Source organism: Theobroma cacao, chromosome 4 (genome assembly GCF_053813885.1).
Source record: "Theobroma cacao isolate CCN51 chromosome 4, ASM5381388v1, whole genome shotgun sequence".
NCBI classification, from domain to species: Eukaryota; Viridiplantae; Streptophyta; class Magnoliopsida; order Malvales; family Malvaceae; genus Theobroma; species Theobroma cacao.
In genome coordinates, this window is record NC_142642.1 from 29,212,715 (window position 1) to 29,239,375 (window position 26,661).

The 26,661-nt window shown below is 33.7% G+C and overlaps 2 protein-coding genes and 1 non-coding gene across 3 annotated transcripts; all 3 read left to right on the forward strand.

The window, feature by feature from the left end:
- Window positions 1–855: 855 nt before the first annotated feature.
- On the forward strand, window positions 856–1,317 carry LOC18601952 (uncharacterized). Its single transcript, XM_018119262.2, has 2 exons — window positions 856–958; window positions 1,043–1,317. Exons 1-2 carry the CDS (start codon window positions 856–858, stop codon window positions 1,315–1,317), a joined length of 378 nt encoding a protein of 125 aa, XP_017974751.2.
- A 15,565-nt stretch (window positions 1,318–16,882) lies between these two features.
- On the forward strand, window positions 16,883–16,975 carry LOC148763241 (small nucleolar RNA snoR8a). The gene has a single exon (XR_016026091.1). It is a non-coding gene; the product is annotated as a small nucleolar RNA snoR8a (small nucleolar RNA).
- A 2,028-nt stretch (window positions 16,976–19,003) lies between these two features.
- LOC18601953 (cytochrome P450 71D9-like) lies at window positions 19,004–21,480 on the forward strand. The gene is made up of 2 exons (XM_018120397.2): window positions 19,004–20,029; window positions 20,654–21,480. Exons 1-2 carry the CDS (start codon window positions 19,124–19,126, stop codon window positions 21,275–21,277), a joined length of 1,530 nt encoding a protein of 509 aa, XP_017975886.1. The 5' UTR covers window positions 19,004–19,123; the 3' UTR covers window positions 21,278–21,480.
- Window positions 21,481–26,661: the final 5,181 nt, after the last annotated feature.

Here is a 26,661-nt window from a genome sequence, read left to right on the forward strand (position 1 = left end):
GCTAAATAATTCGACTCATCAGAAGAAGAGAGACAGAAATAATAATATTATTTATAAATAGTACAAATTCCAATAATAAATATTTAATTCGAATTTACATTTTTTGGGAGGGTTGACTTGAATAAGATTTGAGAAGAAAGTTTAACTTTGGTATATTTTATATTAAAATTTTAAACTTTCTGATAAAAGTGATGTTTCATGTTTTCTAATGGAAAAAATAAAATAAATCATGAAAAATATATATAAAAAATAAAAGTATCAAGTGTTCAACAGAAGAAAGAATAATTTTAGAATATCTAAAAAAGAAAAAAGGTGTGGGGTGAAAAATCTCATTAACAAAATATACATGTTTTCTTCTTAATTCACCCATATTTCTCACCATTAACTCGTGCAAATTTTTATTATATTTTGTCCAGAACTAATCTATAGGTGAGAACTTGTGCCTGACAGCTTGAATCTTCTTTAGGTCCAACAAAGTCATTACAAAATTCTCATCAATATGTTGATACTAGGATTGGACCCCCTTTAAGCAAGTATATTAATTAAAATAACGATCAATCTCTAATTTACCATTCAATTTAATCATACATTTTTTTAAATTTTGTCATGAATTAACTATATATAGAAACTACTTATCATGACAGTCATCTGTTTCTCATATAAAGGTATCCTTTTACTTTTAGCCAAGCTGCCAAACCACGCAGGCTCACCTTCTTGTCAACACGACTTAAATGGAAATTGAAAGCCTAAATCAATAATGCTTTTGGTATAACGTTCTGCTTCGTGAATTTCTCTGTTACCTTGGTTCAAATTTGTTGCAGATGATTGAAAATGAAGAGTATAGTGGGAAGCAAAATGGCTTCTTTTTTACCTTCTTATGCCATAATAAGACCATCTTTCAAGCACTATACTGGACCTCAGGCATTGCAGGTCAGAGCTGAAAGCCGTGGAGATGAAGGTAGTGACTTGTTCATACCAAAGCAGAGATTTTAAGGTAATTTACATTTCACGTTACTTAGATTTTATGCTTCTGTAACGGCAGGTAGATTAAGCAACAATGTCGATGCGAATCTGGGTGTCCTTAGAGAAGGGATAGACCAGGTTAAGATCAAGGAGAAACTAGAGAGATGTTGCAGATGCAAGTATGGTTGGAATTATACACCAGGGTATAAGTATAAACTCAAGAGAGGCTTGGAGATATCGGAATTCTTTGGGCTTGTAAGTTTGGTGGCAGCAACTCTTGGCTTCACCTTCTTTAGTGGCACACTTTTCCTTTACCTTGTTTCTTTTTTTGTTCATTTGAATCAAGGGTTTTAACCTTGATCAAAAATGGCATAAATAATGACTCATCTGAAATAAAGGAAAGTCATCTAGTTTATCAAAGTAAATTGCTGTTTGAAAGAATGGTTTTCTCATCTAAGGAGTTCCTCAAGAAAACTTATTTTTACAAGTTTCCTAAGGAAGTCCAATCATCAGAGTTTTAATCGTTTGTAAAAATATCCATCCAAAATGAATGCAATTCATAAATAAATGTTGATGATGCATAATGAGTAAAATATTTATTCGTTGTTATTTTTAAGTATTCATTTTATTTTCAAAAATTATTATTTAATTTAAATTTAATAATTCTACATGTTTTATCTTCTTTTAAATAGTCATATTTTTTATTTTAGAAAAATTTATTTACTTAAAGTACAATTACTTGAATTAAGGAACATTGAAACATAAAATTAAGACTCTCTCATCATTTCGGTGAAGTTCTAATCAAATTTCTCATTTAGGAAAATTAACTCGAAATTGTGACTCTTTACATTTTAAGTGAAAAATTCCATGATTGATTTAATTCAAATAAATACATTTAATTCATTAATTTCATGCTAACTATTTTAATGAAACATTATAAAATGAAATGCACTAAAAATAAAAAGAAAAAAGCCCCAATAAACTCATTTTTAGTCTACTATTTTTCAAATTATTAGACCTCCACAAGTTTGGACCCTTTTCCACTTCCTTTTTTGTTTTCTGCTAGACCTCTTTCACTTTCTTCTTTTTCATTAAGCTCTTTCCTCTTGGCTATCCCATACTTTTCCTTTCTAGGCTTCACCTTTGGGCAGCCCACCTTCCTTTATCTTTCTTTTTTCTTCTTTCCTTCTTTGCTCTTCTCACTAAAAAAATTAGCCACCCTTACCATCCCAGATTTTGACTAGGGGTCACCGTCTCCTTCGTAGCTGGCCGTTGCTCACCTGTGTTAGAAAATTTAGCTAAAATCAACAAAAATTCCTCTCGATCTCTCTTATCTTTTGATGGGATTACTTGTTTTAAAAAAAAAAAACTTTTCGTTTTCTCTTAGATCTAAAAATAGGAGATTAAAAAAAGAAAAAATTGTGATAAATGGACCTTTTGATAAGGTGATTTAAAAAATAACCACCCATATCAAGTTATCTGTTTCTAGCCAAAAAGAAGCATGAGCAGACCAAAATGCCCTTAAAAACATCGTTTTAAATTAAGGTCTCGATATCTCCCTCCCACCAAAGAGAAAATAGAAATAAATAAATGTTCAACTGTTTGAGCTCGCTCATCTTTCTCTCTCAACACTCTGAACTGTCTCAACTTTGTCAAGTCTCTGTTAAGCACCATCGTCATCAGCTCTCTCAGCTCTCTGAACTATATGAGCTATGTCAACTCTCTATTGAGCACTATCATCATTTGGCTGTGGTCTATCTCTCGACATCTGGCCATATTATTGTAGATTAACAGACCCTATAGCAAAGATGACATCAAGGTATGTTATTGGGTTTATTGCTGCAACACTTAAATTTCTGAAACATTTGGTGTAAATTAAAACATGGATTAGAAACATTGCCCAGAGTTGTTACACGCCATGCATCTATAACATGTGTTAGTGTTATTTTAGCATGTTACGACATTGGTTATTTTAGGACAGTTCGTGTAATGAGTTAGTAGTTACACTAATTGACGTGTTATATGCCATGGGTATTTTAGGCCAGTTCATGTAAGGACACAATAATTATAGTGATTGGCGTGTCAGAGTTGGCGTGCTATAACATTTTACGTTATATGCATGGCGTGTTATAACATTTTACGTTATATGCATGGTGTGTTACAACATGATTGACAAATTCTAGAACACGGCATGTCATGTAATGTGTTAAATGATTGACAAATTATTGTTGTTTTCAAAATTTCAGTGGGGTTTAAATTGTGCAACTTGTGATAAGACACAGTGGTAGTTGGTGGATGGCATTTACAAGGGTGGTGAGTCATGAATGCAGGGGATTAGGAGTGATTTGTCGTTTGTGGGATTGATGAAGCTGGTTGAAGATGTTGTTCGGGTAAACTCAAAAATTGACGAGATTAAGTTACATGCATTGATCAGTACACCCGGAGAGCTATCACGGTCAATTATCAAGGACGATGAGGATGTTGCATTAATTCTGCTAGAATAGAGGATGTTGCTTTAATTCTGCTAGAACAGAGAAATGTTTCGACTGTGTATGTCAATATTAAGGGATGCCAAACAAATGTTATGTCACATAAAGAAGTTGAACAACATGGTAATCAACTCAATCAAAATGAGATATACAATGTTTCACATATACTACAGCATTCGGTCCGTAACCCACAACAATGGCAAATGATTGACAAATTCTAGAACACGGCATGTCATGTAATGTGTTAAATGATAGACAAATTATTGTTGTTTTCAAAATTTCAGTGGGGTTTAAATTGTGCAACTTGTGATAAGACACAGTGGTAAGTTGGTGGATGACATTTACAAGGGTGGTGAGTCATGAATGCGGGGGATTAGGAGTGATTTGTCGTTTGTGGGATTGATGAAGCTGGTTGAAGATGTTGTTCGGGTAAACTCAAAAATTGACGAGATTAAGTTACATGCATTGATCAGTACACCCGGAGAGCTATCACGGCCAATTATCAAGGACGATGAGGATGTTGCATTAATTCTACTAGAATAGAAGATGTTGCTTTAATTCTGCTAGAACAGAGGAATGTTCCGACTGTGTATGTCAATATTAAGGGATGCCAAACAAATGTTATGTCACATAAAGAAGTTGAACAACATGGTAATCAGCTCAATCAAAATGAGATATACAATGCTTCACATATACTACAGCATTCGGTCCGTAACCCACAACAATGGTAATTGACGTATGCACAAGAGTTTGTGCAGCCTGGTAGACACACGACATTCACAGAACAATTGGTTGCACAATTCTAATCAGGATGTGTATTGAACCAATTAGTTACTTGTGTCCAACAATACAACGATCGAGTGAAACTATACAGGGTGTAATGGCATTTTCAAATGAGAATGCAACACTTGAGGACAACATTGCGACATTGGAGGGTGACCCTACAACGGTTGAGGATAATATTACATCTGATAAGGGAAATGAGGATTCGTTCCTTGTCGGTGAAGATAGATTTGATGACAATTCAGATGATGGGCCTAATGAATGGCATGATGAGAGTTCAGATGATGATTGGTTTTATGATAGTGACATTCTAATTTGCAATAATGTTAAAGGTGAAACAGAACCTGTTGAAGGTGTTGATGTAGGAGATGTTCAGTGTGATGACCCCATATACAATAATCCCATCGCTGATGAGAACGGGATTCGTTCTCTTGGTACATTGCTCCATGACAGTAATCAAGAAAGGGGAAATGCAGGAATATCTCGTATGTGGGTAATTCTAAGTGCAAAAAGGTTTTCTTTCCAAACAATTACAACTGAAGAGTCGACATATGCCGATGATCGCTTATACAAAGGAAGAATATTTTTCTCGAAGGTCGAGTTGAAATGAGCTTTGAACATGTTGGCTCTAAAAGAGTAATTTGGGATAAAAGTAAAAAAGTCATGTAAAGCTTGTTATGAGGTTGGTTGTAAGGACATGGCATGCAAGTTCAGTGTGCGTGCAACGAAGTTACCTGAAGGAGGAGAATATTGGCAAGTTCGGACGTTCCACAAAGTACACACGTGTACTGTCAATTATTTGCAAAGGCGATTTGCAACTACGAGTACGAAGATAATTGGTGAGCTTATGTCACACAAGCTTCAAGCTAATGGAGTAGCATTGAGACCTAAGGACATAATTGGTGAGATGAAGATTCAGTGGGGATTGGAATGCCTGTATGGTAAGGCCTGGTAAGTGAATGAGGATGCGAAGAGGCTTGTTTTCGGTCCCCTGGAGAAGTCATTTCAACTACTACCCTTGTATTTTTATATGTTGGAACAAGAAAATCTTGGCACAGTCACTATAGTGGCTACTGATGAGGCAGAAAGATTCAAATATTATTTTTGGGCACATGGGGCTTGTATTCGGGGGTTTAGGGATGTAATGTGTCCTAAGGTTGCAATTGATGCGACATATCTGAAAGGCAGGTTCAAGGGTGTTTCGTTTGTCGCTGTATGCAAAAATGAGAACGAGTGCGTATATCCAGTTGCATTTGGCATCGGCCATGTTGAGGACGAAGACTCATGGACGTGGTTTCTTAACAAGTTGCGTGATGCGGTTGGTTGTCCTGAAAACACTATGTTCATTTTTTATCAGCATCTCAGCATTAAGAAAGCAATCTAAAATGCATACCTAGAAACGCACCACAATTTATGCGAGTACCACTTGAAGAAAAACTTTAAAAACAAGTTCAAGTGCAACGACGTTTCTATGATTTTCACCCCTACTCGAGATTGCTATAAGGTTTCCAATTTCAACAAACATATAAATCAGCTCAAGCAGATTCATGAGGGAGCTCATGCTGACCTTATGAGAATAGGGCCTAAGAGATGAGCACGTGCTTGTTCACCGACAAAGTGATACCAAATGATGATATCAAACATTGTGGAATGTGTTAACTCATGCTTGAAGCATGCAAGACAAATGCCAATCACTGTTTTGATTGAGTTCATTTGAGACATGTTCCAGCGCTGGTTCCATGACCAGTACGAGGAGGTCATCAAGGTGACCATGCCCCTCAGCCCTTAGGTTGCTAGGTAGTTGAGCAAAGGGTTCAATGATGCACATCGCTTTGTGGTTAAACCTATCAATCGAGTAGAGTTCAAAGTTAAAGACGAGAAGATGGACGAACTTGTAAACCTGTCTGTGAAGACGTGTTCATGTTGTGAGTTCCAAATAGATTTACTGCCATGCAACCATGCCATTGCAGCAATAAGGTCAGAATATCTTTATTTCTTATTTGAACCCTAATTGACATAGTATTTACATTGTGCTTGAACATTGAGTTCATTGTATTTTTTAGTAAATGCAAACGTGAAGCCATTGAATTTTGTGCTGACTACTACAAGACAACCATTTTGGTGGAGGGTTATGCGGGGTCCATTCGTCCGATAGGGCATCTTAGTGAGTGGGACATCTCCCCTCATGTGAAACAAATTGTTGTCTTGCTACCATCTTTGCAAGGCGAAGTGATAAGACTTAGGAGGAGAAGGATTCCGTCGACTGATGAAGGCAGTCGAGTATGAAGATGTTTGCAATGCAAGAGGTACAGGCCTATCCCCATTTGCAGTTCCATCCATAAATCCGACACCATCTCCAAGTCAATTGGCACCTCCACGAGTGCGTCGACCGAAAGCATATTCAAGTTGCAGACAAACCAGTCACACACGCAACAACTGTTCAATACGAAGGATCTTGGCGAGGCCAAGCGAGAAGACCTAGGGTGTCTTGTGGATGAAGACAGCTTATTAGCCTAACTAAATGTGTAACCCATGTGTAATACCTTTGTCACAATTTGCTCTTGTAGTATCTTACATTCATTCATATTTGGATTTTGTGTTTGTTAGTTTCCTCTTGTAGATGAGTCTTTATTTTTTTTTATTAATTTTATAGATACATTATTTGATTATTCATTTAATTTTGTCTGTAGTTTTGAATACTGAATAGACTTGCAAAGTCCCTAAACTGTTACCCCATTTCTCACATTTTATTATGACTTGTATTAAACAATTCATGATTTTAATTTAATTCCTTTCTATTTCATTTGATTTAACTTTTTATGTTCTTACAATCAAATCTTTTAAGAGATATAAAATTAATTCATCTAACTTTAGTAGCTTTCTAAATCCTAATATTCAATTTGTTTTTGTAATTTTTCAATTACAACATTTATTTTATCTTATTAATACCTCCATATAAAACTTTAAGCCAATCACTTAACAAAAAATAATAATATTGTACAAAAGAGTTTACTTCAAAGGATGCAAGTATAGAAAGAGAAAATTTTTGACTAATGAAAAACATATCATATGAAATTTAAGATTAAAACATATGACTTGACCAAACAAATTTAAAAAAATGGATGGATCATCCAATCAAATTTCATCTATGAATCATCATAATTATTTTTTATTAAATTAAAAAATTTTAAAAATAAAATTGAAATATAAGGACAAATATGAAGGAAAAAATTTATTATGCTAAGCTAATAAAAGAAATGCCACATGGCATTTTTTATTATCTGGTGTGAGAGTTGAGATTATGATGTAATTGGTAGATGTCAATGACATCTTGTAGAGACACGCTGAGTGGAAGTAGATACTTGGCGTGACACGCTAAGTGCATGCAGATTTTTGTGGTGACATGCTGACTTCTTTCAGTATTGTGGGGTGACATGGCACGCCCCAATTGTGGTGACACGCTGAGTGGAAGCAGATATTTGGTATGACACGCTAAGTTCCTGCAGATTTCGATGGTGACATGCTGAGTGGAAGCAGATACTTGGCATGACACGTTGAGTGCCTGCAGATTTTGGTGGTGACATGTTGACTTCTTGCAGTATTATGGGGTGACACAGCATGCCCTAATTGTGGTGACATGTTGAGTGGAAGTAGATACTTGGCGTGACACGTTGAGTGCCTACAGATTTTGGTGGTGACAAGCTAACTTCTTGCAGTATTGTGGGGTGACACGGCACGCCCTAATTGTGATGACACGTTGAGTGAAAGCAGATACTTGGCGTGACATGCTGACTTGTTCCAGTATTCAGGGGTGACACTCCATGCCCCAATGGGATGACACGCCACTTGGTACCAGTAATGTATAAAATGTACGAATATTAAAATTAATAAAATTAATTGTATATACAAAAAAAATATATAGACAAGGGTCGATATGTTCAGGGTTTACTCTCACAACTGTTGGAAAAAATTTCTAGAGCGTATTGGCGACGCATATTTGCAATCATATTATGCTTAACTCTTATCGATTTCGATTACAAAATACCATCAATGTACCCTATCATGAACATACTGCAGCTGATATTATAATTTTTGCCGATGCACTTTAGTTTTTGGCAAATGAATTTCCAATGGCATCGGCATTAAATCCTGTGTCTTCTAGCATGTTTTGTTGAAATAACCGACTTGGTGGTAGATGATTGGCATAATTGTGGTATGAGATGTCATCTGAGCCGTACGCACTCCGTTATTATTAGCATTCGAAGTTCTTGAGGAGTCCACCACCTTAATCGTCCACTTCGCCAAGTCGATCTTCGCTACCACCCAATGCCCACCCACATTGCAAAGCGCGAGGATGAAATCGACATCTTTCCTTTTTTGCCGTATATCGACTTCTCACCTTCCATATACCACCACAACTTATTTGGAATTTTCATAGTCAATCAGACATCTTCAGTTGGAAATACAGTGTGTAGCATATGGATGGTGTTCTGTGAAGCATATATACATTAGCTTACACTTAATGCAATAAAAAACTTAGTATTTTCAGAATTTAAAAATTTTCAAATAAACTTACGAAGAATATCGTGTCAACCACGCATGCATGGGTAGTGTATAGCTTCGACTTCGGCTTTATCATTCGCTTATAAAGTACGTTGAGGCATGCATCTACATGTTCACTAGTCATTTCTTCTTTGGGATCCTCGAATATTGTGAAAAAGTCAGCCCCTTGATCTCCTAAGATCCCAATGTTATGCTTGCATATGTAACAGAATGAGTTTGAAAAGCCTTGGTGGATTAATGTTTCTGTAAAAAACAATATTTGTAATGTTATTTATGAGCTTACCTCGCACATTCATTTTTCTTGAAAGCTTCGTACGCTTCAACTGTTGTGCTTTTTACATCTCGACGACTCAATGAGCGATTGACATATAGGCTTGCCTTGTATTTGCTCACCATTTTCACCCGTGCCTACTTAGTTGGGTCTAAAATTTGTGCTGCACAATGATGGACATCAGATGACTCTAGTGACGACAACCGTGAGCCGCTAGCTTCAGGAGTGCTCTGAGGAAGATGGTCACTTTCAGCTGCTACCTCGACTAATGCATCGACCTAAGGAAGATGCTCTCCTTCAGCCACGACTAAGTAAAGGTCCCCCTCCCCTCCCCAGATGCATTGATAACTGGATCGACCTCAAGAATAGGGTCTCCGTTAGCACAAGTAATGTCATCGTGAATGTGCACACCAGGTTCATCATGGTACTCATCATCAGCATCATCGTGGTCTTCACCAGCACCGTGAGATGAAGGATTGCCTTACAGAACGAGACAAATGGGAAAATCCGTTAGCTCATATAATACCACAAAACATAAATCGAGAACAAAAATAGAACTACACCTATTAATGTAAATGACCAATATATGAGCAAAGATAGAATAACATACCTGTGATTTCAGACTGTCTAGAATTCGAGCAATGACACAGTCTTCAAACGTCTACATCACCAAGTCAACGACTGAATTGAAGCCTTCAGCTTCGACATTTCTTTTTTATACCGGTGCATGATCTGTCGTAACTGATGCTTCATGACTACTCCGTCATTGACTATTGTCAAATGGGTCAACTGCAATAACATATATTACTGTGTTATTCAATAATCATATATGAAATTATTGAACATTACCCGTTAGAACTTTAATATCCTTACCGGCGGCTCGTTACCACTTTGCGATTGAGCAGGACCAATCGGTGGTTGAGGAGCTGTCGTTGCTTCTCTCAATTGTAATAATAGAAATTAATGTGTTACTCGATAAACATATGTGGAAATATTGAACACAAACCGTTAGAACCAATCTTACCGATGGGTCGTTAGCACTGTGCGTCTGAGGAGGACCTCTCAGTGATTGAGGAGTTGTCGTCGCATGGTCTAACTGCAAACACAGATATATTATTCAATAATCACATATGGAATTGTTGAACACAAACCGTTATAACTGTCCTTACCGACTCCTCGTTAGCATTGTGAGTCTGAGAATGACCTATCGGTGGTTGTGGAGCTGTCATCGCATGGTCCAACTGTAAACAAAGATATGTTAATCGATAATTACATATGAAATTGCTGAGCACAAACCGTTAGAACCATCTTTACCGGCTCTCCACTGCCATTGCCATGGTCGTCACCTTCCTTCATCAACTCAAGGACTGACAGCTCATCAACGACAGCAGCGACAGTGCGCCTCCGCTTCATGGAACCATTGGCTCTTTTGTGCTTCAAGTTTCTACTCTTTTCCCTCGCACCTAAGCCTTAGTCCTCCTGATCCTCCATGTGCCTTATTGGCATGTATTGGTGGCCCTCAAATAACGGGACATCAATATCCATAAAATAATCCCAGCTGGCCTTATCCGGGGTGGGCTCCAAGGTCTCCACTGCCCACAACTGCAAAATAGTGATTGTGATTAAATTTTGAGAAAAATTATTATAAAAATTCATAGTAGAAATTAATAGCTATTCACTCACCTTTTAAGATGACTCCAACATCTCAACTGCCTTATTGAAGTCTTTTGGCTTCTAGTTGCATTGCCATTTGTACATGCGTGGGTAGACGTTGTCTTTCAGAGTAGAGGGGGCATCTATCTTTCATAAGGCCGAAATTGCCTCCATTGCCCAGAACTGCAAGTGAAATGTAACCATTATCAGACCATAAATGATAAATGATTGCAACCATAAATTATTATGTCAAAAGGAAAATGAAAAATGTTACGTGACAGTACCTGTATCACCCACGCGAATCTGTAAATGTTGTACCATAAATGATCTTTCTGTACTTTGAGGCAGGCACTTCGAACCCCTTCAAAAGGAAGTCAAAGGTCAGCCTCCAAACATAGTGATCCTATAGGAAGACATTCCAAGCGTTGATCTCCTTCACCAATGACAAGAGCCAAGGTGTCACTTGTCTATGGTAGTCTTGACCAAATAAAATGTTATTCGCGATTAAGATGAGTACCATATTGGTTGTGTCTCCTAGTCGTTGAAAGTTGCCTCTACGAAACGTATCAAGCAATGCTTGCAACTTAACGCTTTGCTGCCCGTTCCATTTTTGCCCATGAATTCCTTCGCAACAACCTCGTACGGTCATGTGAACACATCGGGCATTCGACCAAACTTCAGTCTGGTGATAAGGTAGAACTCCTGCTTTGATATGCGCGGCTTGCTTTTGCCAATGACAAACCATAGTTCATGCTCCATTGAATCTGTCACAATGATTCGACGAATCATGATGTTATGCAGGAGATCAGTGAAGAAGTAGTCTTATGGATATATGTCCAACAGCATTTTGAAGCACGTACGCTTCATTGCATCATACTCCCCTTTCTCTTGGAGAGTCTTGTTAATGTAATGTAGTTGCGACCACTTACTGAGAGTGTTAATAGCGACATTGAACGCCCACTTCTCCCTCAGCACAATAAGTAAACTGTCAAGATCCTCATACTGTCTGGACTGCATCTGCAAAGCATGGCACGCATGTACGAGTGAGTTAACCCATAATGTTGTAACATGCCATGCTATAATGTAAAATATTGTAACACGCTATGCATATACAGTAAAATATTGTACACGCCATGCATGTAACGTCAAATGTTGTACATGCCATGCATATAATGTAAAATGTTGTAACACGCCATGTATATAACTTTAAATGTTATAACACGCCATACATATAACGTCAAATGTTGTAACACGCCATGCATATAACGTCAAATGTTGTAACACGCCACGCATATAACGTAAAATATTGTAACACACCATGCATATAACGTAAAATGTTGTAACACCCCATGCATATAACGTAAAATATTGTAATACACCATGTGTATCAAGTCAAATGTTGTAACACGCCAACGCTGACACGTTAATCACCATAATTAATGTGTTCGTACACGAACTGGTCCAAAATACCCCTGGCGTGTGACACGCCAATCAATGTAATTATTAACTCGTTACACGAACTGCCTTAAAATAACCAATGTCGTGAAACGCTAAAAATCCTAAAAAACAGTTAACCTACTACACGTCATATCTGTTATAGTTCAAAACTTTGGTACGACCATAAAACCAGGAAGAAAATAGTTTAAACATAACAATTGAAAAAGATTGAAAAAACACGAACATATCACACAAACCCAACAAAAAATTAACGAATAGAAGAAAGTTTTAAAAGTTTTATTTTCAAACTGACTGACCTCTTCATTGATAACTGACATTGTTTTTGAGTTCGTTCACACAGACGTTTGCGATTTTTGGAAAATATTTAATTAAAATGAAATTGCCTCACAATTTTCTCTATAAATATTCACTTATTCATTGAATTCATCAATGGAAGTCCAATCGGTGTCCTCGTTATTTTCCAGCTTTTTTTTTCCTTTTTCTAACCATGTCGTGTCACCCATAAATTGCCATGTCATGTCACACACTCTAAACCCTACCATGTCACAGATTTCCATGCAGTCTGACAAACTCTAAACCTACCGTGTCATAGATTCCCTCCATGGAGTGTCACAAACTTTGAACGCTGGTATGTCATAGATTTCCTCTATGCCGTGTCATAAACTCTGAACGTTGCCGTGTCACAGATTCCCTCAATGGCGTGTCACAAACTTTGAACCTTGTCGTGTCACAGATTCCCTCTATGGCGTGTCACAAACTCTAAACACTAGCTTGTCATAGATTCTCTCCATGTCGTGTCACAAACTCTGAATGCTGACTTGTCACAAATTCCCTCCATGGCGTGTCATAAACTCTGAACCCTGCCTTTTCACAGATTCCCTCTATGACATGTCACAAACTCTAAACCCTGCAGTGTCAAGTCGTGTCACACAATCCCACCATGTAGTGTCATACATTCCCAACATGCTGTTTCACAAACTCTAAACCCTGCCCTACCACAACCCTATCACATATGGCCTGTTGTAGCACAATCATTTCATGCTTTGGATTCACATCTTTCTTCTTTTGATTCACCATTGTATCAGGGATCTCTGGTTTCACATCATTCTCTAAGCTTTCGATTCATCACGACTAGTTTTTAGTTCGGTTTAATATCACTCTTCTTCTATTATCTGAATGCCATGTCTGAAATCTCTAAAAATCCATCTCATGCAACATTATTTTGTTTTGCATAAGCTTTGTGAAAAAATGGATGTTTTGCACAAAATTAAATGTTCACAAATTCTTTACATATTTATTTTCCCATTTTTCGACTGTTTGAGAGTGAGCCTCAACGAAGTTGGCTCATTAGGGCATTTTTGTCCCAAAATCTATTCTGGTGGCTAAAAATAGTTAAAATTATCTACAGGCTTATTTCCAAAACACGTTATTTTTAAAGGCTAAAAAAAAATTCCCCTTAAAAAAAAGTCTAGATCTACTGTCGACCGCTTCTCATTTTCACCTAAAAAACCAGTTTTCATTTTTCTCTCCACTTCCTCAACCTTTTCACTGATTGAAATATAACTTGAACAAAGCAATTGATATGGATATATACAGATGACAAAGGGGCATATAACTTGAACAAAGTTGATGATGTGGATTATCAAGTGATAGCTAGGTTTATTATTTTTTAACAGTTGAGTAACGAAATGTTTATAAATATTTATAATCAAAATCATATTTTTAAAAATGAATGATGAAAATAAAAATTTTGAAAAATCAAATGACGAAAAAGATAATGTACTTGTTTTTTTCTTAAAAGATAAACTTTAGTGATTATGGAAAATTAAGAAGCTATTCTTATTAGTATTACCATTTTAACATGAAATGGAACGTAGTCTATGTCTCAAACGTTCTTGTCCAACTTGTACGCTGCAAGTTTGGTTATATTTGAAATCTTTGTTGTTTCCATAAAATTGATGTCGATATAGTGCTTGTACATGAAAAGTTATATTGAAAATAAACATATATTAAACTCAATTTATAACAAATTTATAAAAACTTTACTAAAATATCAAATATTTAGATAACTATATAACTCTACAAAGAGTAAGTGATATAATAAACATATTAAATAAAGAAAAAATTGTGAAAGATAACCCTCTTCATAAACTCAATTTAAAAATATCATTTTTTATAATTTTAACTATTTTTAATCAATTTTTGACATGACTTGACAATAGTACCCTTTAAATAGTTTCAGACCAATTAAAAAGGTTTTAGTTTTTTATATCCTGCCATCCAGACAAAAATTTCAAAATTAAATCTTGATTTCTCTCTTTGGTCAAATATTGTCTATCTCGCCATTGAAAAAGCAGAGATGACATCAAACTATTTCTTATTTTGTTTTATTTTTTTGGATAGTGGATCTTGGGGTTTTCAAGGGCAATGAACAACGATTTTGCTCTTTAATGGTAATTGCAACCAGCATGATGAATGTGATAACTAAATGTTTTCTAGTGATGCCTTCCTTTGAAACGTGTGCTATGATGGAGATGCCTATGTTGATGAGTTGGATCGGATTGGTTAAGATGATGGGTTCAGGGAGAAGGAACAACTAAAGTATGTTTGATGGGTTTTATGGTGGTTCATGGTTTTATTGTTTTTGAGATTAGGATGATTGTTAAGCATGTTTGCTGGGAATTTTGATTCTTTTTATGGGATTTTGAGTTGAAATTGTTTAAGGAATATTTTGTTTTTGCATAAAGGGAGTGAGCAAGGCTAGAGTTTTATAACCTCTCTTTTATAAAATGCACAATTTCATGGCTTAGCAAATATATATATATATATATATATATATATATATATATATATATATATTTGTTTTAGATTCTTGGGTTTATTGGTTTATTCATAGGATCCCAAAGTTGAAAAGTTGAAACTGATTAGACTGATTTTTAAGTATTATGAGACTAATTTTTAGACATTACATAACTTAATCATTGCATAATTGGTTTTTAGGTATTGTGTGATTGATTTTTATGCAATGCCTAAGTCACACAATGCCTTACTAACTAGTTATGCAATGCTTTACTAACTAGTCACGCAATGCCTTACTTACAAGTCACGCAATGCTTTACTAACTAGTCACGCAATGCCATATCAACCAGTCATGCAATATCTAAAAATCAGTTATGCAATACTTAAAAATTAGTCATGCAATGCTTACAAACTAATCACGTAATGCCTAAAGTTAGTCACGCAATGTCTAAAAACTAGTCACATAATGTCCAAAAATCGATTACGCAATGCCTAAAAACCACCAAAACTATTGAATTCCATTTAACAAGATCAACAACTTCAAACGATGCACCATATTCTATTTAACAACATAATTAACGAATATGTCTACTTGACAAAGAATGCTCAAAATGTTCAAAAGTTTTCTTCATATATCAAAAATCACTTCAAACTTAAAAATACTCAAAACACTTAAAGGTTTTCTTTATGTATCAAAACTACTCCAAAATGCTCAAAATGCTTAAACGTTTTTCTTTTTGGTAAGAAATACTCTAAAGATGAATGGTTTGGCGAGGAAAGCTCACAGAATATGAGTCGGTTTGAAGAACAGACCTAAACATACTTGACCCATTAATAGGTTTCGGGTTGAGACGCAGAGCCAAACAAATTAATCGTTTTCACTAAAGGCAATTTTGTACAAATTTTAATTTTCTTGGCTAAAAACAGTTAAAATTATAGATAAGTTTATTTGTAGAAACGCTTTATGCGTGAAGCCCATTTATAAAAAGAACTCCTTAAATAAATACTTAAAAATTAAATATTATATGGTTAAAAGACTTATTCAGTCTCTGTACTCTTTAATTTTGTTCAATTTAATCTTTCTATTTAAAATCAAAGCAATTTAATTTTTTGATTTTGAGAATTGCATAAATTTAGTCTCTACCCCTAAACGGTATCCAATTTTGCCATTAAAAAGATGACATCATCATTGACGTCAGCGATGACATCATCGATGACATGTCACTTTTTGATTATGTAGCGTTGAGATGATGACGTGGCGTGTCACGTGGCACCAAAGTGATGACATGACAATGTCATGTGGTACTATACAGTGATGTGGTAGTATTGACATGGCAATAACATGCTGACATGTCAATGCCACGTGACAGATCAAAAAAAATTTCAAAAAAAAAAATTTGCTACATCATAGGAACTAAAGTGAACAAAAATATATAATACAGGGACTAAATTGAACAAAATTGAGATGTTGAGAGACTAAATTAAAAAAAATATTTAAAAAATATGAATCTTCAAGTAGATTATTGATATACTTATTAATAAACCAAATATTTAAGTGTAAAAGATTTATGGTGTTAAAATATATGTATAAATATTTTTTTACTTGATTATTTGATTCTAGAATATGTAAATTAATTTATCCTTTTTACAAAAATTAAGTTTGAATTCTTCTTCTATAAAAAAAAATTTGAAAAACTTTCATACCTGAAGTCAAATTTAGATAAATAACTTGTATTGTGTTAAAATAAAATAATATAAAATGACTGAATAAATTTTTTTCTATTTATAATAGTATAAAAATTTGAAATTTATTTAAGTTAGTTTTTAACTTAAGCTAAAGTCAAATAAGCAAAATATGTTAATTTAGTTTTTTCTTTTAAAAAAAATGAAGAACGGAGATATAAAGTTAGCGACGATTATAAAAGTAATTCCTCGTTTTCATTTGCTTAATTTGGATATGACAAACATCTTATTACAACCATAGAATCTGAACTCCATCCTTTCAATTATTTATTTATTTTTTATGTTTTTATTTTGTTTAATATTTTAAGTTATATTTTTTAAGTTGAAATTTCTTAGATTAAAGATTATATTTATGATTGCTAAAGTTAAGTATAATTGTAAATATTTGTACCATCTTATTTTATTAATAATTTTTTTATAGATTCTAGTTAATAATTTAAATTTAAATTTAGCAAAATTTGATTGTGGTATTTGAATTTAAAAAAAATCATTTTATAAGAAATTTTGAGTAAATTTAAATAAAAGGTAAATTGGGTAAGTGTTGAATAATTTCAAAAGAATGTGTATTTGTAAATTGTAAAAGTTGTAACTAAATCAACATATTTTGCTAATTTAAACAAATTGAAATAAAAGGTAAATTGGGTAAGAGTTGAATAATTTTCAAAGAATATGTATTTGTAAATTATGAAAGTTGTAACCAAATCAACTTATTTAGTCATGTTATATTATTTTATTTTAATGTAATGCAAGTTATTTATCTAAATTTGACTTTAAGTATGAAGTTTTTTCAAAAATTTTTTTATAGAAGGAGAATTCAAACTTAATTTTTGTAAAAAAAATAAATTAATTTACAAATTCTAAAATCAAATAATTAAGAAAATATATATTTTTTTAATATCATAAATCTTTTACACTTAAATATTTAGCTTATTAATAAGCATATCAATAATCTACTTAAAACTTTATATTTTTCAAATATTTTTTCAATTTAGTCTCTCAACATCTAAATTTTGTTCAATTTAAATCTTGTATTATATATCTTTATTCACTTTAACCCTTATAATATGACAGAATTTTTTTTTGAAAAATTTTTGAATTTATCATGTGATATTGACATGTTAATATGTTAATGTCACGCTAATACTACAACATCTTTATATAATGTCACATGGTATTACTATATCATCAGTCGGTGCTATGTGATATATCATGTCACCAAAAGTGACACATCACTTGGAGTCAGATGTCAAATGAAAGGCTGGAAAAAGGCATTTACGTATTTGAATTGCTAACATCTTTCATTATTGTCATTGTTACAAACGCAGTTGCACATCTCTATCACGAAAATGAATTTTCCGCCTAATATAATTTTTTTTATTTTACCCAAAGCAGAAATTTTGTCTTAAAGAACAATATAAAAGTAATAAAAAATAGGATTTTAACTACTTTGATTTACAGCTGAGAAAGAGAAATACACGTACCAACTTATAGAATCCTGAAAAACAAATGGGATGCCATCGGCCCTGCCCTCCCCTCCCTGTCACATTTAATTTCATTAAAAGAAAAAACAAAGCAGTCCACATTGATTGCGAAAGCAACTGGGGACATTGAAATTAAATTCAACATAAAGAGATAATAATTCAAGTCAAAAGTGTCAAGCCAGTCTGATTTTGTTCAGATGTTCGATTAGACTGGAGTCGGTGCCTCTGAATTCCAATGCTGGTTAAATTATATGATGCATAGGGTTTGTTTGGATTATGGATGCTGTTCCTTCTGGAACGTTTTGAAAAGCTCACGCATGGGCATACTTCTAGTTTTTTAAAGCCTTATTTTTTTATACTTTTTTAGGCGATTCCCTGCACAATTCTTTTTTTGAAAGGCATTAATTGATTTTATTCGTTTTCTTTATCATTATACCATCATCAAGTTTCTAACATGATCTATAAAAGACTTTTCATGACATAAAGAAATGGTAAGGGTTTTGAGAAAAAGTACAATTACAAAAAAATTCAAAAGTGTGGGTGTACATTGAACAAATAATTCAAGGTGGTTTACTAAGAGTTTCATTTCAAGGTGGTTTTTTTTGTCTTTATCAAGAGCCTTGCCCTCCCTGGTAGAAAAAGAGTCCAAATCACAAATGCAATAATGTGATAGCTTGTTAGGTTTCAAACCTATTTCTTTATTTTAATTGGAAAAGATTTTTGTTTGCTTAATAAAAAATTCACCTCTTAAGAAATGTCCTGATTTGCATGTATAATTCCACCTTCATCAATTCGAATATTCAAAGACTTGTAATGATATCAAGTAATTACAATTCAGCGAGAGAGAACCTCATATTTTTGTCTTTCTTTCCAAGGGGGGAAAAGAAGCAGTGGCGTTTCTTCTGTTTTCCTTGAGCATCATGGAGTTTCAATTTCCCTCCTTCACCACCCCACTCCTCACCTTTCTTTTTGTGTTCATGGTAGTAAAAGTTCTGAAAGGATGGAAAGCCAAAAACCCCCAAGCAAGGCTTCCTCCAGGACCACGAAAACTTCCTCTCATAGGTAACATGCATCAGCTCATTAGCTCTCTGCCCCATCATACCCTCAGAGATTTGGCCAAGAAACATGGGCCTTTGATGCATCTACAACTTGGTGAAGTTCCCACCATTGTAATATCTTCTCCGGAAACTGCAAAAGAGGTTTTGAAAGACCACGCAACCATCTTTGCTCAAAGGCCTTATCTTCTTGCTTCTAAGATAATGTCATATGATTCTACAAACATTGTGTTTTCACCCTATGGAAACTATTGGAGACAGTTGAGGAAAATCAGCACGATGGAGCTTTTGAGTCCAAGTCGCGTTCTGTCATTTCGATTCATTAGGGAAGAAGAAGTTTCTGCTCTCATCAAAACCATATCTTTGATTGAAGGATCCCCAGTTAATCTCAGTGAGAAAATTTTCTCAATGACATATGGGATAACATCAAGGGCAGCCTTTGGTAAGAAAAGCAAAGACCAAGAAGAATTCATAAGAATTATGATGGAAGCTATAAAGCTCGCAGGTGGTTTCTGCTTAGCTGATATGTATCCTTCTAATGAGCTGCTTAAACTGATCAGTGGAGTGAGGCTTAAACTTGAGAAGCTGCAACTGGCTTCTGATCGGATACTTGAAGACATAGTTAACGAGCACAAAGAGAAAACAAACAGGACATCAGAAACGGGCAATCAACAAGAAGAGGAAGATCTTCTTGATGTTCTTCTTAAACTTCAACAGAGTTCTGATCTTGAAATTCCTCTGACGAATGACAAAATAAAAGCAATTATCTTGGTTAGTATCATTTTCTCTCATGTATTTATACAGATCAACTTTTATCATAACTTCTTTAGTAGCCATAAGCTATCTAAGAACAACCCCTTTTTCGTTTTTTGAGAAGCTATCTAAGAACAAACTTGATCACTTGAAATGTTTATTTATTTTTGTTGAATTATCTTTTATAGTCTATAAATTAATGGTGATGCACCACTCAGAACAATTGCCTATATGGATTGAAGTAAAATCATCTTTTCAATTGTACGCACAATGAGCTTAACATGTCTTTGGAATGGCTCTGAGCTGATGGCCGCGGCTGTGTATGGGCTTGAGTAGGGTTTTGGCGTTTGTTTTTGTGAAGGAAGAATATAGGTTTATAGTGCAGGGTCCAAGGTGATCAGGGTGATCTGTGCAGGTTTATAGGGTGACGTGTAAACTTTTGAAGGGTTACGAAGTTAAAGTAACCCATCTTTAATGAAATATTTTTGGCTTATCAAAAATTGTACGCACAATGAAGTGAAGTTGACAATCTGTCTATTCCAACTCAAATTAAGTTTCTATCAGAAAATTACAATATGTTTATACAAAATTCGTGATAACATAAACATCAAAAAAAGTTAATGATAATGTATCATCTTGCAGGACATTCTGGTGGCTGGGGGTGACACTTCATCAACAACAATGGAGTGGGCAATGTCAGAAATGCTAAAAAATCCAAGAGTGATGAAACAAGCACAAGCCGAGGTGAGACAGGTTTTTGATAGAAAAGGTAACGTGGATGAAGCTGGTATTCATGAATTGAAATTCTTGAGATCAATAGTTAAAGAAACTTTGAGGTTACATCCTGCTGCACCTCTTCTAGTACCAAGAGAGTGTGATGAAAATTGTGTAATTAGTGGATATGATATACTTGCAAAGAGTAAAGTCATAGTTAATGCATGGGCCATAGGAAGAGATTCTAGGTATTGGAAAGATGCTGAAAACTTTAACCCAGAGAGGTTCTTGGACAGTCCTATTGATTTTAGGGGCACACATTTCGAATATATTCCATTTGGTGCTGGAAGGAGGATATGTCCAGGCATATCATTTGCACTCCCCAACATTGAGCTACCCCTTGCACAATTGCTATACCATTTTGATTGGAAGCTCCCAAACGGAAGCAATTGTGAAGACTTGGACATGACTGAATGTTTTGGCATAACTGTAAGAAGAAAGAATGATCTCTTCTTAATTCCCATTCCTTACCATCCTTTGCCTAGCGAGTAAACTGTGCTAAACAAATTCTCGCTACCTTTTATCTTTTATTCTTAGTTACAGAATTTATATTGTAAGCAACAATAAGCAAGTTCAATGCCATGTATTGTATACTCAAGACTAAGAAGTCAAGCTGTAAGTCCAAGCTAGACTTTTTACCAAGCTATATGTTGCAACAATTTTCAATTTAAATTATACTATTAAGTTTGCGCAAATATTTAGTATTACAACTACGTTATGAAGGGAATGTATGAAAGCACCAGCATCAGACAACACCAACAACAGCCAAAAGCCAGCAGGGGAGCTTCAGGATCAATCCCAAAAGATAAGAGATCGATCCATATTGGACAAAAATAATTGAGGAATGTAAAATTAAATATGAAACTAAAGCTTATTTATCAAGATTAAAAATAAGAGAATACATGATTAGTTGGTACCATTTTTTGAATGGAAGTTGTGGGTTGCTAATACCTTCCTCACAAGTAATCGTATTTCCGAACCTACATTTGTTTTGTAGATAAAAAGCCTATCCTTTTCAATGAACTTAAATCAAGAATAAGATCTCATTAGAAAAGATTGATTCAATTAGATAGCTAATCACCCCTAAACAACAAAGATTGACGGTGTCTCCTCACATCAAATGATTGGGTTTTCAAGCTCAAAAGTTATGCAAGCTCTTATGCCATGAAAACTAGGAATATGCAGATTGATTATCACATATGGAATGTCTACATGTGTACACATGTGAAATACATCGGGTCAGCTCCTAAATTAAAATTTCACTCTGTACTAAAAAACCTCTATAAATTAATATTCTCGAAATCATGAAATTTATTAATTAATTGAAATATTATTTAATCGATAAATTAATAATTTATTAATTTATACATTAATTAATTAAAAATTAATTTATCAAGGTATTTTTATTTTTTTTCCTCAAAACATTTAACTTAATACATGTATTTTGTATTGTAATTATATGAAAATTACTTAATTACCGAATTACAAATTATCATTATACTATGTATTGTTTAACTGAAATGAGTTCATGAGTGTAATTAGTTTTATTAAAAGTCATGAAGTTATCCATTTTTGCAACAAACTAAAATTATATTCAATGAATACTTCATTAATATACTTCATGAACATTAAGTCAAGTAAAAACATTCATAACAAAGAACATATAGTATCATAAACGGTAAAATTAAATATAATGATTCTCTATCTCAAAGGTGTAAAGAAATCAATAACGATGGATAAAAGTTAATGCACTAAAAAAAGTTAGAGATAAAATCCAAAGAGACATCAATTTTGAGAAGAAACAAGTAACATTGGAGTTATATTTTACAAAAGCATCCTAATTGAGTCATGTACATATATAATTTTGATGTATAAAGAGATTATTAATTTATATATCAAGTGAGACCTATGTGTTTCTTTTAAATGTATTATCTTATAAATTTAGCAAATTATTAATTTACCAAGTTGGTCCCAAGTCGGAATCGATCCAAAATATTATTTAATCAAGATTATTAATTTATCAAATGCTAATACTTTCCTCACACATAATCGGATTTTCAAATCTAAATCTGTTTTATAGATCAGAATCTATCCTTTTTAATGTACCTAAATCAAGTATAAAATCTCACTAGGAAAGATAAATTTAATTAGAGGGCTAATCACACCTAAATAAAAGAAATTGATGACAACTCCTCAAATCAAATGGTTGAGTTTTCAACTGCTCTAATACCATGAAAATTAAAAATATAGAGATTGCCTATCACATATGGAATGCATACATGTGTACATATATGAAGTACATTTGGTCAATTCCTAAATTAAAATTTTACTCTTATATATCTATATATATATATATATATATATATATATATATATATCTAAGATTATATAATATGAAAATATAACTATTATTAACTTTTTATTTATGCATAATTTGAAGTCAAGCTGGGCTCTACCTTACTTCTTGCTAAACATAGTGGTTACATGTGTATCAGTTTATGTGTGTTTAGTTTGTAAATAGATAGAGTATTTATTCTCTTGTAATAAGTTTTTTTTTTTATACATTACAATGGGTTTTAAGCATTGTATAAATAAATGTAACTGATTCTCAATTAATCCAAGAATTTAGTTCTCATTTTACTCCCTTTCTGGTACTTTTTTTTGTTCTTCTATAGAATTCTTCTTTTCTAGCTTACTATTCCAGATAAATGAAAATGGTATCAAAGCCATCTCGAAGCTAGAATCGAGGTTCACATCATTGAGATTTCAATTTCTTGATTAGTTCGTTTGGTGTTCCTCATTTCTTTCATTTTCTTTTACAATTTATGCTTTATCTATTGTTTCTTTTCTTGTTTAATCGAAACCCTAAAATGGCATATTCATCAACAAAATCTCAAATTTCACTTGTAGAAAATCCTCTCACCATACTATATTTGTCAAACCCTGCTTTGTAAAATAATTATAATGTCATTCACATGCTCGATGGAATGTTTGTATATTTAAGAAGTTCGAAAAATCGTTAAAAGACGATATTACCCCTAATGCTACCATTGAGTCGATTAAGCCTCGAACTAATTCAAATAGGAATTTTAAGGTGAAATTAAGAGTTTTACAGTTCAGGGATGACTCAAAATGGTAATTAGGAGTTCGAGGATCAATTCAGAGTCAAATCGAAATTTTCACTATCTAGGGGTAAAATTATAATTTTTCCATCCGCGGACAAAATTTGATATTTTGAGAGAATTTAGATCACATTTGACAAATTGGAGAATGGTATGAGTATAAGGGATGAAAAATATATCTATGGGCAATTTTTCAGTTTTTAGGGTAAAAATGTAATTTTTCACTTTACGGGGGTAAAAGTGTAATTTTTAAAAATTTACTCCACCAAAACTTTGGAAAAATCTAGAAATTTCATGGAAGACATGGATAAGTGAAGAGGATTGAGTGGTAGAAAAAGAAAGTCAAAAAAATGGCTAGAAAAAAATAAAATAATAAAATATTCAAAAGATAAATAAAATAATAATATTTTATTAAGCCTATTAAAAGGCTTGAAAATTCCAGAATTCTTCATTGGGAGGGTCAGCCAAAACCAGCAGGAGAGAGAGAGAAATAAGAACAAACCCTAGAGTGAGAAAATTCAAAGAAAAAGTGTGATTTTTCAAGGAATCAAGTGTTTAAAGGTATGATTTTTCAAGCTTAGCTTAAGATTTATCATTTTCATGCATTTCTCCTTATTTTCCATGGTTAAATTATGTGTTTTGATGATGGATTCAAATCTGATCATATGGGTTTAGAGAGAGAATGTTGTTAGATTAATTTGATTTCAAACTATGTTAGTGTTTAGTGTTAGTTTAGCATGTTTATGAGTAAAACAACAAGAAAAATATTCATTTTCTCCATGAATATCTCTAGGTCGAATCTAGCCAATGGTGTGTGAGGATGAGGTTGACTTTATTTTAAGAGAATTAGATGGAAAAATGATGAATTATGAGGTTGAAAATTAAATGGAATTTTTGGTGTAAAAAAATTAAAACTTTTACCCACTAGGGGTAAAAGCATAATTTGTGATCCGAACTGATAAATTGGACCACATTCACAGTCACTAAGGTAATTTAAGTATAATTGGAGTGTGAAAAGTGAGAAGAATTGATTTGGAGTTAAATTGGAGATAATAGGCCGAATTAGGTCAGCACCACATTTAAGCTGTAGTCGGATAAGTTGCATGTCATATCATGCATATACACCGAGCCTGAATTGATTTTATAATGGTCAAGCATTAATGTGGTGAATTATGTATTGTACATTGTGGATAGGTGGTGAGCAAATTACACTGATAAAAGTACAGAGATTGTGCTTGAAGACTGGGATTAGGAGTACATCGACTCCTAGAACTGTGAGTGGACAACTTATCGTCTTAAATATCTAGAATTATTATACTTGTTTGATGCTTTTATTGAATGGTGAGCTTAAATTATAAAATATTATGCTTTTCAATTAAAATGTTTTTTAATAAAAATGAGATTTATACTGGTTTTAAAATCAAATATTGTTTTGGAAAAATTGAGTATATGGAGACTGTGTTGAATTTATGATTTTATATGTTATTGAAATTGAGGCTTATGACACTATGGTAGCATGATGGCTAAATTTTTGAGGTTGGCATGAAATATATGAACAGTTTTGGATTGGTCTCGGTAGACTGAATTACATTTTTACGGATTTCAAAATTTCAAAAAAAAATGACAAAAATGCCTTTGTGAGCTAGAAAATAATATTTTATTATTTTGAGTTGGAAACAACTTATGATTTCTTGAAATGCAAGATTTAATAACTATCGCTCACTAGGGAGATGCGAAAGTTGATGCTAAGCCTTGCGGGGTTTCGATCGGCATTCAGGGTAATGAGTGCTTATCGGAACGTCGCGGCGATTGTCACGGGCCCAATAGGAGTTTCGAGTCGTGACAATATTCATCGCTCCGATCTTCATGGATTGGTGGTGATAAATCCTAAACTCACTGTTACAAATTACATGTCATGGAGTCGAGCTTTCTTGCTTACACTCTCAATTCTCAAGAAAAAGGGATTTATAGATGGAACAATCAAAGAACCAAATGAGGCAGATTCATTGTTTAAACACTGGTCCAGATGCAAGAGTTTGATAGTCACCTGGTTGCTTGAATCATTAACACTTGAAATTACATCAAATGTCTTTTACATGGACTTAGCTAGAGAAATCTAGGAGACATTGAAGAACTAATTTTCTCAACTAGACGGGACTAGGATCTGCAATCTTCAATTTTAATTGGATATCTTGCAAGGAACAAGGTCAGTGAATGCTTATTTTACAGAATTGAACTTAATTTCACAAGAATTAAAGAACTTTAGGCCCCTACCCTAATGTGATTATAGAGGTTGCAAAAATAATTGTTATCAAAAGTATATTGATCAACAGAATAAAGATGTTGCATTTTGTTTTTTTTTTAAATGGTTTAATTGACTCATTATCTGGTCTGAGATCACATATTTTGATGCTTAAACCATTTCTCAGTATTGGCCAAGCTTATAGTTTAGTGATTCGGGAATAGTCACATAGGTTTTTGGTTTTACAATTTCCTATTGAAAACTCAACTATGGTAGATGTTGTAACTGAAAGGAAAAGGAAAAATACTAATATGGTATGCTCACATTGTGATAAGAAAGGGCACTCTAAAGAAAAATGCTATCACATTATAGGATTTCCAAAGAACTTTAAGTTCACAAAGTCAAAAGGGAACATTATGAAGAGAGGTTCATCAATTAATAGTGTAGTTGATAGTTCTGAGCAAGATGAATATGATGAATAACAACCAATTAGATTTCACAACTGTCCTTGA

Coding starts and splice junctions, on each gene's coding strand:
- LOC18601953 (XM_018120397.2), top strand. CDS start 19,124: ATGGAGTTTCAATTTCCCTCCTTCACCACCCCACTCCTCACCTTTCTT. Junction 20,030..20,653: donor AAATAAAAGCAATTATCTTG/GTTAGTATCATT, acceptor ATCATCTTGCAG/GACATTCTGGTGGCTGGGGG.
- LOC18601952 (XM_018119262.2), top strand. CDS start 856: ATGGCTTCTTTTTTACCTTCTTATGCCATAATAAGACCATCTTTCAAG. Junction 959..1,042: donor TGAAAGCCGTGGAGATGAAG/GTAGTGACTTGT, acceptor CTGTAACGGCAG/GTAGATTAAGCAACAATGTC.